The sequence below is a fragment of the Notothenia rossii genome, assembly GCF_949606895.1.
Source record: "Notothenia rossii genome assembly, chromosome: 7".
In the NCBI taxonomy this organism is placed as follows: domain Eukaryota; kingdom Metazoa; phylum Chordata; class Actinopteri; order Perciformes; family Nototheniidae; genus Notothenia; species Notothenia rossii.
In genome coordinates, this window is record NC_136905.1 from 1,557,832 (window position 1) to 1,573,563 (window position 15,732).

Genomic DNA, 15,732 nt, shown 5'->3' on the forward strand with positions numbered 1-15,732 from the left:
TGCTCTCCGTAATACAATAAAGGGGACATGATCAAATCGGAATATAATGTTCTTTTAAAAAACGTTAACTAAAGGGAACAATCTATTTGACACAGCTGAAGCTCTGGCCTTCCTTAAAAACTAACTAATTTAATAAAAATCACAGTTGTATTTCACACAATGCACTGTTTTTTGAGAACAGAAATTCGTAACTAATTCATCATAATACATTCTGACAAAAAATAAAACTTATTATGAATACAAATAAAATAAAAGAAGCCTCCCGTGAGTTACTACAAGCTATAAAGTAGATTTTAAAACGTTTTATAGAATAAAAGCTCAATGCTGGACGTTGTAGAAATGTGTTTGTGCACCACGACAAAGGAGCCTCATTCACTTTACATTGGGGTTGTTTGCGTGGTGCAGACACGCAAATGAAGCAAAGTTCGTGACTCCACCACGCAATGCGGTGTTAAGGAGTCGTGGTGGAGTCAGGCATTCTGGTGAGATCAGGTTGGATTGGATCATACAGGATTAAACGGAACAACGGCTTCCACAGATGACATTTTTCTATGTATTTATTGTCAAAGCACTTCAGATATTCATTGCTATCAGGATGTTAAGAGCATTCCATGGAACATAACAAAAAGTGTATCTCGAGCCGGTTTCTCAAACTTACCTACCCCACCTTTAACTCAATATTTAAAAAACAGAGTGATTGGCAGACAGTATGCAAAAAACATATTGAGTTTCACTGTAAGTGAAAAATGAAAGGATCTAGAAGTTAAATAACATTAGCATCTTCCATAGGCCTTATCACACTAGCATGTACAATCAAGCCCATAGCATAACATGCTAGCAAGCACTAACAGCCAGACTCTGAATATCAAAACCTTGTTAGCAGTTAGTGCTACCACTATGCTCAATTGGTATTAGCATTGCAATTACAGTAAAACAAACAACCTATGTTGTCCTTGTGGACATCTAATAATATCCATCATATTGAAAGAACAGGCCTTCACCAAAGCATGTTGACAAAGCTAGTAACAACAGCGAAAGACCTTTACAATCCAAGTCAATTAACTTAAATATGTATTGTGATAATGTCCCACACAGCTAGTTGGTTACAACAATCTGCAGTGATGTCACAGGGATTTCAGGCAGCAGGTAGTTGAAGGTTGAAGGTTAGTCCATTTGCTATGGCTACAACTGCCTCGTGGAACAACAACGTTTTCCTTTCTGTTTGTTTAATATAGGAATGCATCTTTGTCTATCACACTTTGCTTCTGTAGATCTCCCATCTGACTTTATTGTGAGCTTGTGTTTTCAAAAAGTAAATTGAGCATGTTTTATGAGAATGAACAGTCACATAGGGTATTGGACTCTCTTAAAACCCAGGTAGGTGCAGAATAGGTTTCTCAAAAAGAAAGCAATCAGGAAGGCAGTACTATGCATGACTACAAATGATAGTAAACTAAATGTACACGTTGATTAATACTTAACTTGTACTTGGGACAGGACTGCAAAGTACAGATGGGATATTCCTGATCATAATCAAACATATAAATGTGCACCAACATTAGTTATCAGTGTTCTCTATTCTCAATTTAAAAAGAATAAACTGACAATAAAGAAGTCTTATAACATATTTTGTTTGTGTCTTTGGAAGGCCTTCAGTGTTTGTTTTATTATTTATCAACTAGTTACATTGTCATTTTGTAAATTTAGAAAATAACATCCAAAGAATTAAACAATTATAATAGCAATGTTAATAGTTTGCACCCCATTTTTTACTTTTAAATTCATCTTTATGGTGTGGTGTTACCAATTCTTAAAATAATACAAGGATTGGATGTTCATCAAAGGATTTTCATGGCAATCGATTTGCAGCCAATCAGAGACGAGACTTCTGCTGCACGCACCCATCATGCGCTGAGGCAGACAGAGCGCATGCGCAAAGGCACTGATACTACGGAGTTAACTTAGCACGGAGGAGGTGAAGGGCACGGCACGTGGCGCGCCCAAAGGAGAGAAATCAGCACTTTGAGACTAGGTAACGGTAAAAACTATTTATCAACGGATTCAAAACACTCAAGTTTTAAAACACTGCAAACCTCAAAGTCCTAGCACCTAGTATACATGTTGTTTAACGACCGAAAACAAAGTAATGTTAGCTAACGTTACCATAGCTAGGTAGCAGCTAGCTAACTACGTAGCAGCTAGCTACCATGCTTTGAAAGTGAGCTGTTCTATGCCATCATTACTGCAGGGCGATTTTTTAAAATGATGCGCAATATGCGTGCTCGAGTGGCTGAGCGTGATGTGCAGTGAATGTTTCAGAGTTACTTTTTCGCAATATTATTTAATAAATAGTTTAGCTAGCTAACTAGCATACATTGTCACTAACTCCTAATGTTAGCTCAATCCTTAGTTTTATAATTGATTCTTTCGTGGGCATAGTGTTACACACAATGCACATTATCCATATCTTTTAGAACCTATGTTAAGGCTATAAACAGAGGTGGGAGAAGTTCTCAGATCTTGTACTTGAATAATGGCCCGTCCACACACAGGCATGAAAAAAATCTTTCAAAGCTTCGCCCATTCACTTGAATGGGGTGACGTAGAAGATTTTTAATCTTCGCCGAACTGCATTGTGGGGAGCGGAGCATGGCTTTGCAAGCATTGTGAGCATCAAAAGTTGAGCAATGTTCAACTTTTGATGCTCCCGATGCTTGCGAAGCTGGCATCAGCCAATCAAATCCCGTTTATACAAATCCCGTGAGTGCAAGCGCTAGTCAATCAAACCGCGTGAAAGCTGGGAGAGCCAGACCGCAGTTCATTTCCTCATATTCCAAACGAGAAATTACGGTAGCAAATCACCCGGTTCTTTACGAGCAGGACTATTTACCGGGATACAAACCGGAGGAACCAGGCATGGAGGGAGGTGGCAGAGACAGTGGGTGAAACTGGTAGGTTTTCGCCTGTTTGGAGAGTTTATATCCAGTGTACTTCGTTTTAACATTGCTATTGCTTTGTATGTCGGGGGCGGGAGATTCATCTGATTGGTTGTTGGTCGCGTTGCTCGCAAAAAATTGCCAAGCTTCAGACACGCCCAGCATCAAGATCTTTTAAGATTTTTTTCATGCCTGTGTGTGGACGGGCCGTAAGAGTAGCAGAACTCTAAGTACCTGAATTGGTATTACTGTACTTAAAGCTGCTGCTGTGTTATTTAACTTATTTTTGCTCAAGCATGTGCAAACTTGTGTCTCTTTTTTCCCCTCAGCTGTTAGCTGCAGTACCAGTAATTGCAAACTACCAAGAATAAACAGCAGCCAGAGATCCTCAAGTAAGATTTCTTGCCATATTACAAGTTTTATCAATTCTCAATGTCCTATGTGGTATTGCTATGCAAACAGTGAAAGGATATGGAAATCATCAAGGGGTGGCTAACATGTGTTTTTCTGCTGACCCTGTCCAGAGCAGTACATTGCTTTGCTTCCAGGTGGTTGCTCCTGTCTGCATCTCCAAGCTCGAGGCATACCGGCCATCAGTGGCGGACTGGCCATTGGGACGTTCGGGACGAATCCCGATGGGCCGCTCGGTCCACTTCGGTACCGTCAGGGGCGGACTGGCCATCTGTAGAATCACCAAACGGCCGGGTCGGTTCGCTGTTTTTAAACGGCTTCATTGAAGTTGCGCTGACAGGCGACAGAGGTCCACCGTTTCCCAGTCTGCCCCTGCCGCCAATCATCTACTCTCGGTAATACACTGACTATAGATAAGTACTGTACCTTATAAACCCCCGCTTAAAACACCCAAACTGACATTTTCTACACTGTTAACATTAGGAAACACTTAAGAAAGAAAAGAAAGCTGCAGGAGCTGATCACTCCTAAAATACAATTGGCCATACGATCACCAGTAAACAACAACAACAATCTGCACTAAATATTTTTTGGATTCATAAATGTTTTGTGACTTTTTCCTTTGTGCACCTTCAGGGAGTTCTCCCCTCACAGCTGGACACTACATGATAGCAGAGGACCAGACCATCGTCAGTGGCAGTGTCCTGAATGTTGTCGACGCCCTGATGCTGATGTTTGCAGCATATTACTGCCTCAACATCAGTTATCGCTCAGAACTGGGAGCTACCCTGGAGTTCTTGCAGAGGTAAGACTTGAACTGTGATTATTAAGTAATTCCATCTTAAACCACAGAGTAGAGGATTGTGCACATTTCTGACACACGATAAGTGCTCCTGACAATACAAGATAATCAAGATAAAAAGATTATTGTGCTGCATTCTGTTTAACATTATGCTCTCGTTTTATCTTGGGTTGTAAATTCAGCGTACCCCTTTCCTTTGCAGTGGTGTGCTTTGGCTCCTCTTAACTTATTAACATCAACACAACAGCACAGTAATACAGCCATGGAGCAGGTTTAGTGTATGTGTGTGCTCTATAACAGAGAAACACACAAGTCTAATTAGAAGATTGTACTTCTACCACTAAGTAAAAGCTTAGCGTGAGTGTCAGCACCTGATGACAATGGAATCTGACGAGGAAGACGCAACTATTTCTTGCACCGAAATGGGATGGGCACCGGAACCTGGTATTATTGCAGTGAACAAACACATTCAAACTTCTTTCGGTTAACTACGATGCTTTTACACCGCTCACTCTGCTACTGACACGCACCTCATCTGCCCCAGTTACACACACACCTCTCAAGATGGCCCTTGTAGCTACCCACATTCAAATGATCTTCAAGTGACCGCTTGCTCCTGTTTACAGACCTGCTGCGATACTGTCCAGTGTGATAGTGATGACTTTATAGAACAAAACTCTATTCAAACCAATGCTTTAAATGTACAGATATGATCATAACAGTTCATGAAAAGTACATTGAAGAGTAGCATTGCCCTTTGACTTCAAGCTGTATAACTGTAAAGACAATTAATGGCTGTATCATCCACAGGATTTGTAATTAAACACTAAATGTAAGTGTACTTCTTTCTTAACAGGTGCCTATTCAAGATCAATCCGGACAAGGGGACTAAAGTGGAGAGGAAGGACTAAAAACAGCACTCGATAAAGGTGCATTCATTAATTACAAATGTCGCTGACTTTGAATGGAGAGAGTAGAAACACACACACACAGTCATGTACACACACACACACACATAACTGGTAGATTTCTTTAGTGTTTATAATTGTTATCTTTTGAACAAAATGTTGGGAAAATGTTGGCTATTGTTGAAATGTTTCATTGCCGGTCTATTCTGCTATATATAATATATTTTATTTAATGTTTTTATTTTTGTGATGTATATTACTATTTTCAATAATATATTGTATATATAAATATATATATTTGTGATTTTTTTCCTACAAAACATCTGACAGTTAATGTAAACTTTTGCTTTTGCAAAGTAAAATTCCATGTTTTCTTTGTGTTTTACATGTAAATGGTCCGAAGTTCGCTGACGACACGACCGTCATCGGCCTTATCACCGACGGTGTACAGAGAGTAGGTCGAAAACCTGACATCTTGGTGCCAGGATAACAACCTCCATCTCAACGTCATCAAAACCAAGGAGCTGATTGTGGACTACAGGAAGCAGCAGAGAGAGGGACACGCCCCCATCGCCATCAATGGGACTACGGTGGACAGTCAGCAGCTTGAGGTTCCTCGGTGTCCACATCACTGAGGACCTGACATGGACTCTTCACTGAGGACCTGACATGGACTCATCACTGAAGACCTGACATGGACTCGTCACAGAGGACCTGACATGGACTCTTCACTGAGGATCTGACATGGACTCATCACTGAGGACCTGACATGGACTCTTCACTGAGGATCTGACATGGACTCATCAGTGAAGACCTGACATGGACTCATCACTGAGGACCTGACATGGACTGAATTACACTTGTGTTTCTGGAGCAGGTAAAGCATACAACAGATACTTTCAGCATTATCGTAGCACGCAGTGGAAGCTTGGATGAAACACAGCGGACTTCTAAACAATGAACACCCGCAACTTGGAAGAAATAAAGTTGGGTTTTATGCGTTCTAATATTGCAATGCAAACCCATGATGTAATGACAGTAATTCAGAATAATTGAGTCATTGAATACTAATTTCAGTAGATTTAATCAAACAAAACACAAACATAGTGGACATGGCCTCAAGACTGTAACTTCTTCACATTCTGTTGAAATAGTCAATTACTAGCCTTATCTCACACATTGCTGTTTTGAATCTCTAATATGTGGATGACAGTTGAACTGCATGATGTAACATGTATGCCATCTGCTGGAAAGACGACGTTTCGCTCTGTTGGCGTTGTTTAGACAACAAAAATAGAGTGAAGCTCTCATTTCATAAACAATCTTTGAGTACAGACACCGTCCTGCAGAGAGCACACAACCCAACAGCACGTTGTTGGTCTAGCATCACTTTACAAAACGTTAGCATTAAGACACTAAGACTAGCTGGTCCCTTGCAAAGGTGAGTCCACCTTAAATGAGCAGGAGATGATCAGCAGGTCAAAGGCAGGACACAGGAACTTGGTCCTGAGGAGATGTAACGATTATTAAACAAGAAATAGTCGAGTCAAGGGGTCGAAGAAATGAACATTTGTGATTATTAGCGAATTGGTTGCAGGTGGGTGAAAACAGGCTTAGGGAGTTACGTATTACATGTAACGGCATTAGGATACAAAATAGACAAATGTATTCCCTTACCAACACACTTGGTCTTTTTAAATGATTACGCCATTTAAATATTTTGTCACCAGCTTTGCAGATCTATTTTTCCTCTCCTTTGTGGACTCTCATGTGTGACTTTAAACTTCCACTCCGTGAAAAACCTTTCTTACAGACTGAGCAGCTGTATGGTATCTCTCCTGTGTGGATTATCATGTGGTCCTTTAAACTAAAATTATGTGAAAAAGCTTTCTTACAGACTGAGCAGCTGTGTGGTTTCTCTCCTGTGTGGATTCTCATGTGTGTCTTTAAATTTCCACTCCGTGAAAAACCTTTCTTACAGACTGAGCAGCTGTATGGTATCTCTCCTGTGTGGATTCTCATGTGTTCCTTTAAACTTAGACTATGTGAAAAAGCTTTCTTACAGACTGAGCAGCTGTGTGGTTTCTCTCCTGTGTGGGTTCTCATGTGTCTCTTTAAATGTTCACTCCGTGAAAAAGCTTTCTTACAGACTGAGCAGCTGTGTGGTATCTCTCCTGTGTGGATTATCATGTGGTCCTTTAAACTTACACTCCGTGAAAAAGCTTTCTTACAGACTGAGCAGCTGTGTGGTTTCTCTCCTGTGTGGATTCTCATGTGTGACTTTAAATTTCCACCATGTGAAAAAGCTTTCATACAGACTGAGCAGCTGTGTAGTATCTCTCCTGTGTGGACTCTCATGTGTGAATTTAAGCTTCCACAATGTGAAAAAGCTTTCTTACAGACTGAGCAGCTGAATGGTTTCTCTCCTGTGTGGATTCTCATGTGTCTCTTTAAAGGTCCACTCCGTGCAAAAGCTTTCTTACAGACTGAGCAGGTGAATGGTTTCTCTCCTGTGTGGATTCTCATGTGTGTCTTTAAATTTCCACTCTGTGAAAAAGCTTTCTCACAGACTGAACAGCTGAATGATTTCTCTCCTGTGTGGATTAGCATGTGGTCCTTTAAACTTCCACGTTTTGAAAAAGCTTTCTCACAGACTGAGCAGGTGAATGGTTTCTCTCCTGTGTGGATTCTCATGTGTGTCTTTAAATTTTCACCATGTGGAAAAGCTTTCTTACAGACTGAGCAGCTGTGTGGTTTCTCTCCTGTGTGGGTTCTCATGTGTCTCTTTAAATGTCCACTCCGTGCAAAAGCTTTCTGACAGACTGAGCAGCTGTGTGGTTTCTCTCCTGTGTGGATTCTCATGTGTGTCTTTAAATTTCCATTCTGTGGAAAAGCTTTCTTACAGACTGAGCAGCTGAATGGTTTCTCTCCTGTGTGGATTAGCATGTGGTCCTTTAAACTTCCACGTTTTGAAAAAGCTTTCTCACAGACTGAACAGCTGAATGATTTCTTTTCAGCACTACGTTGTGGATCACTGACAGATTCATGTCTATTTTTCAGTGAGTTTGAGCCTGAGGCAGGTTCTCTGGTCTCCTTCCAATCAGCACTGTCTTCAGTGTCAGGTTCAGAAGAGTCTTCAGTCTCAGGTTCAGAAGAGTCTTCAGTCTCAGGTTCAGAAGAGTCTTCAGTGTCAGGTTCAGAAGAGTCTCCAGTGTGGTCCTCAGTCTTTGGTTGTAAACTCCTCTCTGGATCTGAGTTCCTGGCTGGTTCTGGTCCTCGACAGTCCTCTCCATCAGCTTCTGTTTCCATGTGTTCAGTTTCTCTTTGATGAGGCTGAGAGGACTGAGGTTTCTCTTCATCATCTTCACTCTTCACAGGGTCAGGAGTGAAAGTGGACTTGGTGATATCAGCCTCCTCCAGCTCCTGAAGCTGCTCTCCTTCCTGTTCCTGCTTAATGTGTGGGGGGGTCTCTGGGTCCTCCTGGTCCAGACTGGTGCTCCACTCCTGCTGGTCAGGGAGAAGCTCTTCTTTAACCACCACCAGCTGCTGGACATCTACAGGAAACAGGAAACACAGTCAGAACAAACTGTTAAGTGTTAGCATTTAAAAATCTCATCACCATTACAATGGGGGACATTTTGCAGCCCTAATTAATGCCTTTGCTTTTATATTTTCACATTATCTTTCTTAGTCCCACCTATTGTGTATTTGTGTTGGCTCAAGTCACCTCATGTAGCCCAGCCCCTTTCCACTTCCAGTTAAAAATGTAAAAGGGTTTTTTCTTCTGGCGTAGCACTAGCCGCAATGTGAACAATGAATTGTATTTGGGATCGTTCACAGATACACTACGCCTACAGTAAAGAATGAAAATACTCTGTTACAAATTAAAATACTGCATTCAAACCTTCTTTAAGTAAAAGCATGCAAGTATTAACAGAACATTTGACGGCACCTTCCTATGTAACAGTAATTATGGTGCGGTAAAATGTTCCCTGTCAGTGTTTAATTTATGTTGTTTCTTGATTATTTTGTATGTTGCATTTTACTTCTGCACATGTTCAAAGTTGCGCTTGTATAAATGATTATAGATGAGGGAACCTGCTAAATGTTCAAATATGTGTGTTTTTTATATACAGTACCAGTCAAAAGTCTGGACACCTTCTCATTCAATGTTTTTTGTATATTTTAATTAGTTTCTACTTTGTAGATTAACACTGAAGACATCAAAACTATGAAAGAACACATATGGAATTATCTAGTTAACAAAAAAGTGTTACAAAATCAAGAATATGATTTTTATTTTTAGATTCTTCAAAGTAGCCCCTTTTGCCTTGATGACAGCTTTGCACACTCTTGGCTTCTCTCAGTCAGCTTCATGAGGTCGTCACCTGGAATGGTTTTCTATTAACAGGTGTTCCTTGTCAAGAGTCAATGTGTGGAATGACTTGCCTTCTTAATGTGTTTGAGACCATCAGTTGTGTTGTGCAGAGGTAGAGTTAGTGCACAGTGGAAAGCCCTATTTGACTGCTGTTGTAATCCATATTATAGCAAGAACCAATCAACTCAGTAAAGAGAAACGACCGTCCATCATCACTTTAAGAAATGAAGGCCAGTCGATCCGGAAAATGTCAAGAACGTTGAATGTATCCTCAAGTGCAGTCGCAAAAACCATGGAACGCTATGATGAGACTGGTTCTCATGACGACCCCCCCGGGAAAGGAAGAGGAAGAGTTACCTCTGCTGCAGAGGATAAACACATCAGAGTTACCAGCCTCAGAAACCGCAAATTAAAGCACCTCAGATTAGAGCCCACATAAATGATCACAGAGCTCAAGTAGCAGACAATCTCAACATCCACTGTTCAGAGGAGACTGCGTGAATCAGGCCTTCAAGGTCCAATTGCTGCAAAGATCAACTACTCAGGATAAACAACAAGAAGAAGAGAATTGTTATAATTGTTTGGGCCAAGAAACACAAGGATTTGACATTAGACAGTGGAAATCTGATGGGTCCAAATGAGAGATTTTTAGTTTCCAACGTCCGTGTCTTTGTGAGATGCAGAAAAGGGGAGCGGAAGGTTTCTGCATGAGTGGTTCCTACCGTGAAGCATGGAGGAGGGGGTGAGATGGTGGTGGAGGGGGGGGGCTTTGCTGGTGTCACTGATGGTGATTTATTCAGAGTTCAAGGCACCCTTAATCAGCATGGCTACCACAGCATTCTGCAGTAGCCAGCAAAATATAAATCATATTCTGGATTTGTTAACACTTTTTTGTTAACTAGATAATTCTAGTTAAAGGTGGGGTAGGTAAGTTTGAGAAACCGGCTCGAGATACACTTTTTGTTATATTCCATGAAATGCTCTTAACAGCCCGATAGCAATGAATATCTGAAGTGCTTTGACAAAAAATCCATAAAAAAATGTCATCTGTGGAAGCCGTGGCGCTGTAAAAAGCACGACCAATCATCTGAGCCGGCTAAAGTAACTGGATGGCCTACCTGCCTGTCAGCCTTCCATCTGTGCACAAACTTATCTCGTGCCTTCATTGGTCATGTGCGCAGGGCCGCCCCTCCCTACAGGCCAATCACGCAGGCTGCATGGGGCCCCGCCTTGCACAGGGGGCCCCGCCCAGAGGGCCTCAGCTCCTGTGCACAGTTCTCCGCTCAGTTCTCCGCGCACCCCCCGGCAAGAGTGAGAGAGAGGTGACAAGGGGAGCACGTCTGTAACCCGACACCGTTGCAATGAATCGACATCTGACCAATCACGGCTTGGATACGGCCACTAGTGCAGGTGAAGAGATGACGGTGAAAAGACAGTTTCAGTCCGGCGTAAGCAAGAGGGAAACAAAACAAAACATGAAGAAACTACAGCATCACTCGAAGGTGGGTTATTGTATGAGTCAAATGTACAACTTGCGAATGTTGTGTAAGTCAAATTGCCAATTGCCATATTAAAACATCAGCTGCAATTCACGACATGAAGAAGGCAGTCTCTGCAGAGCATATAGGCTAATGGAGATGCAGTTATTTCCAGCATTCTTTATTTAACATTCATTCAAGTCTGTTATGCCTTTTATCTGCTAATGTACAGGAGGAAGAGTGATAAACTGTCTGTCTAGTTGCAGTGATGCAAACACAGCTATGGTGAAAAAAGAGAGAACTATTCGAAGCAGAACAAAAACAGCGTAATATACCATCTGACAATGACAGATTTTTCTTTTGGGATATTTTACAAATCACTCCGCTTTCAAACTCTATTCTTGTTATTTTTAACAACTTTTTTTTGTTACAGTCATATAGTATTCTATACCTGTTAATAATTGAGTCTCTAATGTCTCATTAATAACTATAATGATCATATCAAGGTGTGCCTTAACCTCACTGAGCTGAGGTTATTTGAGCCTCTCAGGAGAGTTCTCTTCCACCTGGTTGTAGAAAAGCTCTTTAAATTTGTTAGCATAGCTAGCTAACCAGATGCTAATAACAACAGATCGCCACTGTGCTTACAAGACACAGCCACGCAAACACTGCGGCATGTGTACGGCTCCTTATGGGTACTGCAATATTTGAAGAGCTGGAGCAGCGTTCCGATGCTCTCCGTTACACCTTCCAGACGAGACATAACCACGTGAAGACCTATGGTGAAGACACGTTACGCTCGTGTTGTGTTCAATGAACCTCTCCTTGGCCAGGAAAAACAGGCACTCGCTTGTTTAATTATTTTGCGATCTAGATTTCTTCTTCTTTTTTGAAGTGAGAAGTTGTCCGTCCTGAGTCGGACGGACGGACTGACGGAGATGCTCAGCCCCTTAACTCCTAACAGTCATCATCATGTCAACCACAACACAGAGAAATACTGATAGAAATGTAGTAGTTGAAACATTGCTGACAGAGGGAACTACATTTGAATACAGATTTAAGAAATATCAGTTTTTGAGCATGTCATAAGCATGTTTTGTCTTGACTATATTACAACTATATTATAATAATATAATATAGTATTTATATTATTAAATTGATTATGATTATTAGTAGAAGTAGTTTATTTGCATTAATTATATTTTAATATTTTTGAGGCTAGTATTTGGCAGGAAATGCAGACGTATTCACCTGTAAACGCATACTGAACGACATACATGCATATTTACCATTTACCTCACTGCATAAAAAAGTAACTGTTGATAATAATAATAAACAGGAATTATATTTGAAAAGTAGCCAACTTTGTTTCCAAAAAAAAATGTTTCACTCCTTTCTGTTCGGGGGGGGGGGGCCTCATCTCACAAGGGGCGGCCCTGAATGTGCGCGTTCGTGTGTGCTGGAGGAGGGGCTCTGTAAGGAAGTGGCAGATTTTTCCGGTTGTGTATTTTCAAATTCTAGTGCCCTCGAGCTGGTTTCTCCAAAATGACCTACCCCACCTTTAATGTGTTCTTTTATAGTTTTGATGTCTTCAGTATAAATCTAGAAAGTAGAACCAATTTAAATAAATAAAAAACGTTTTAAAAGAAGATGTGTCCAAACGTTTGACTGCGTCTAATACTAGTGTATATCTCTCTCAAAAAATATATATATATATATTCTGTGTATATATATATATATACATATACACAGAATATATTATAAATACATGTTGGCAATAATTGATTGATGATGGATTGATTAACTTTAGGGATGTCAAGTTAACGCAAAAAAAATATGAACGGCACTAATTATTTTAACGCGATTAACGCATGTGTATTTTTTGTCCTCGGCCGCCCTGTAGTTTCAGAGCGCATCCAGTTTAAAATACCATCTACAAGCTGATGCTGACAGCCCCGCTCCTGCTGCCCACTTGTGGCAGACCACACTTCCACGCTCACCGGCAGGCACCGACTGGCCATCGGGAGGACCGGGAGGATGTGTGTATGTGTGGCCCGAGCGACCGAGAGAGAGACCTTACGTGTATTGTTGTTGTTAGCATCTGGTGCTAGCTAGCTGTGCTAACGGATATAAGGAGCTGTTTAAATGAAAACAGAGGAGCGACATTTCGCCACAACTGCGCCGAGCACTTGACTTTATGCAGGTAGCCAGACAGAGGGACATTGTGGGAAAAGTCAGCACAGATAGTGCGCGCAACATGATTGCAGCGTCCAGGCAGCTCCCGTTCGAACATAAGCCTTGAGTTACACATAGCTCCAACGATCACACACACACACACACACACACACACACACACACACACACACACACACACACACACACACACACACACACACACACACACACACACACACACACACACACACACACACACACACACACACACACACACACACACACACACACACACACACACACACACACACACACACACACACACACACACACACACACACACACACACACACACACACACACACACACACACTTTTGACAGCATCCATCTAACTAGATGTTTTTGCCTTAATGGTCTGTTTTCTAATATTTCTGTGTTTCTGAACCACGTCTGTGTCTGCATATAATGTTTGTATTTAGTCTCCTCAGGGTTCCCGCGGGGTCTTAAAAAGTCTTACATTTGATAATCTGAATGTAAGGCCTTAAAAAGGTCTTAAATATGACCTAGCAACCAAGCTTCAGCTTGCGGCAGTCAGAAACTCATGTATCTTCTAATCTACTTACAAACTAATATGGGAATTGTCTGTTCAACCGTATTTGGTTGGAAAACATCGAATTTATTGCTTGGTTGAAACCAGTGGAGGGGAACGTGTTTGAAGCCCGCCGCACCATTTGCAAAAGAAATAAGCGTTTGTTTTGCTAGTGCAGCGTTAGCTACTGCAGCAGCTCCCACAACAACACCGGGGGACCTCCGGGCGAAGTTTGGGTCTACGTCAACCCTAAAAGCGGAGGTGCTGTAGACGCTAAATACCGTAGCTAAACACCAATCATACAACAGCAACGATGAAATAGTGTAGCCAATTTAATTTAAGGGGTAATTTCTCAAAATGTTCCCCGTGTGGTTTATTCACCATTACAATAGCCCCACCTAACATAATTTCCACCAGCCGCCACTGGAGCTGGGACCAAAGTAACAAAGGCTACCATCAGTAACTCATTACGCCGCCAGGGACTCAAATCCTGCAGTGCCAGACGTGTCCCCCTGCTTAAGCCAGTACATGTCCAGGCCCGTCTGAAGTTTGCTAGAGAGCATTTAGATGATCCAGAAGAGGATTGGGAGAATGTCATAGGTCAGATGAAATAGGGCTGTGCAATTAATTCTATTTTAATCCCGATTACGATTATGGCTTGCGACGATTATGAAAACAGCATAATTGACAAAATACGATTATTTTGCTGGGTGCGCTTTCGCCCCTGCCTAAAAGACCACTCGGCCACGTGGGAGTGACATGTGTTGTGAGTGTTCAGCGCAAGCGAAGATGTCAGAACAAGAGCAGCAACTCGTTAAAAAGAAGGGTCGCGGGGAGATTCCCAGTTGATCGCGAGATCTGTCTAAAAATAGACCAACAATATTTAGTTTTATCGTTAATAACATAATCTTCCTGTGCCAGAATAATGCACTTGAACGCATCAAAGCTTTGTGATTGGCCGGCGTCACCCCATGTGTCGGGGCGTGGCTGGTGGGTACTATTTAGCTGACATTGTCCGTGTCAACAGGAGTGACCGTCCGCACACACACAAGACCGCAATTATGGCAGAATCAAAAAAGCCCAAAATATATAATGTTCACTCCGAGTGGGAGGATGATTATTTTGTTATTTATTCCAATTCAAAGTCCATCTGTCTCATCTGCAGTGCGAGCGTGGCTTTATTGAAGAAGGGTAATTTAGGAGCGGCATTTCAAAACAGTGCACAAACGCTACGAGACGGAACTCCCTCCTAATTCTGCCCTACGCTCCCAAAAGGGGAGGGGCCTGAGAGGACGGCTAAATGCACAGCAGTCCATTTTCACCAGGCCCAACAACAAGAGCAAGGCAGCTACCATAGCATCTCATCGTGTCAGTCACGTTCTGGAGAAACACATGAAGTCTTTCAAAAACGGCGAAGTTGTGAAAGAAGCATTCCTGGAGGCTGCCGACGCGCTTTTGGGGGACAGTAAAAACAACAGACGCATTTCAAAAGGTTTTTGATATAATAAAAACTCAAGTTAGATACCGTTATTAATCAGCTGTAAGTTTTAGTTTGTTTGAACTTATTCATTATAATTATTGTAGAAAAAATGGTATAAGAATGCAAACTTAAATTGATTATAGTCTATTATCATTCAGGTTAAGAATCTGGTGCTGCTTGCATCCTATTTTAAAGGCATTTATTTTTATACTCTAATAAAATGCAACAAAAAAAGGGTTTGATTCTTTTAATGTTGTTTTTTATTGCTCTTTGCAGCAGATTCCTGTGTAGCTTCAGATCTGAGTTGTCTTATTGGTAGGCCTAATTTATAATTTTGTAGCAACACTATTTTTATATAATGGCAAAGAAAGGGTTCAGAGTCTTTTCTTTTGTCCTGTGTCATGTGAGGCAGCACTGCCACAAGCTCCTCTTCAGAGAGGGTCTTCAGTACAGGGGGCAATATGTTCCCCTGCCTGCGCTCATCTCTGAAACCAGACCATGTCAACAGGCTGGTGTTTAAGAGATGACATGAGCAGCCCTACCAGCATGGTGTGACCATGGTGGCCAAAACATT

General features: G+C 41.5%; 1 protein-coding gene and 1 long non-coding RNA gene across 3 annotated transcripts in view; one reads left to right on the forward strand and one right to left on the reverse strand.

Moving 5' to 3' along the window:
• LOC307013548 (uncharacterized protein) overlaps positions 1–15,732 on the reverse strand; it is a gene marked incomplete at its 3' end in the record, with an annotated part of 315,140 nt that overhangs the window by 294,641 nt on the left and 4,767 nt on the right. The window contains exon 2 of one of the 2 annotated variants that reach the window (XM_079640948.1): positions 6,798–8,611. The exons of the other annotated variant lie outside the window; for it this stretch is intronic. Coding sequence (XP_079497074.1) covers positions 6,798–8,611 — 1,814 coding nt within the window. Of the gene's footprint in view, positions 1–6,797; positions 8,612–15,732 lie in introns of those variants that run through there. 2 annotated transcript variants of the gene reach the window in all.
• On the forward strand, positions 1,512–6,840 carry LOC307013558. Its single transcript, XR_013800981.1, has 6 exons — positions 1,512–2,032; positions 3,266–3,328; positions 3,461–3,742; positions 3,984–4,152; positions 5,006–5,078; positions 5,461–6,840. It is a non-coding gene; the product is annotated as an uncharacterized lncRNA (long non-coding RNA).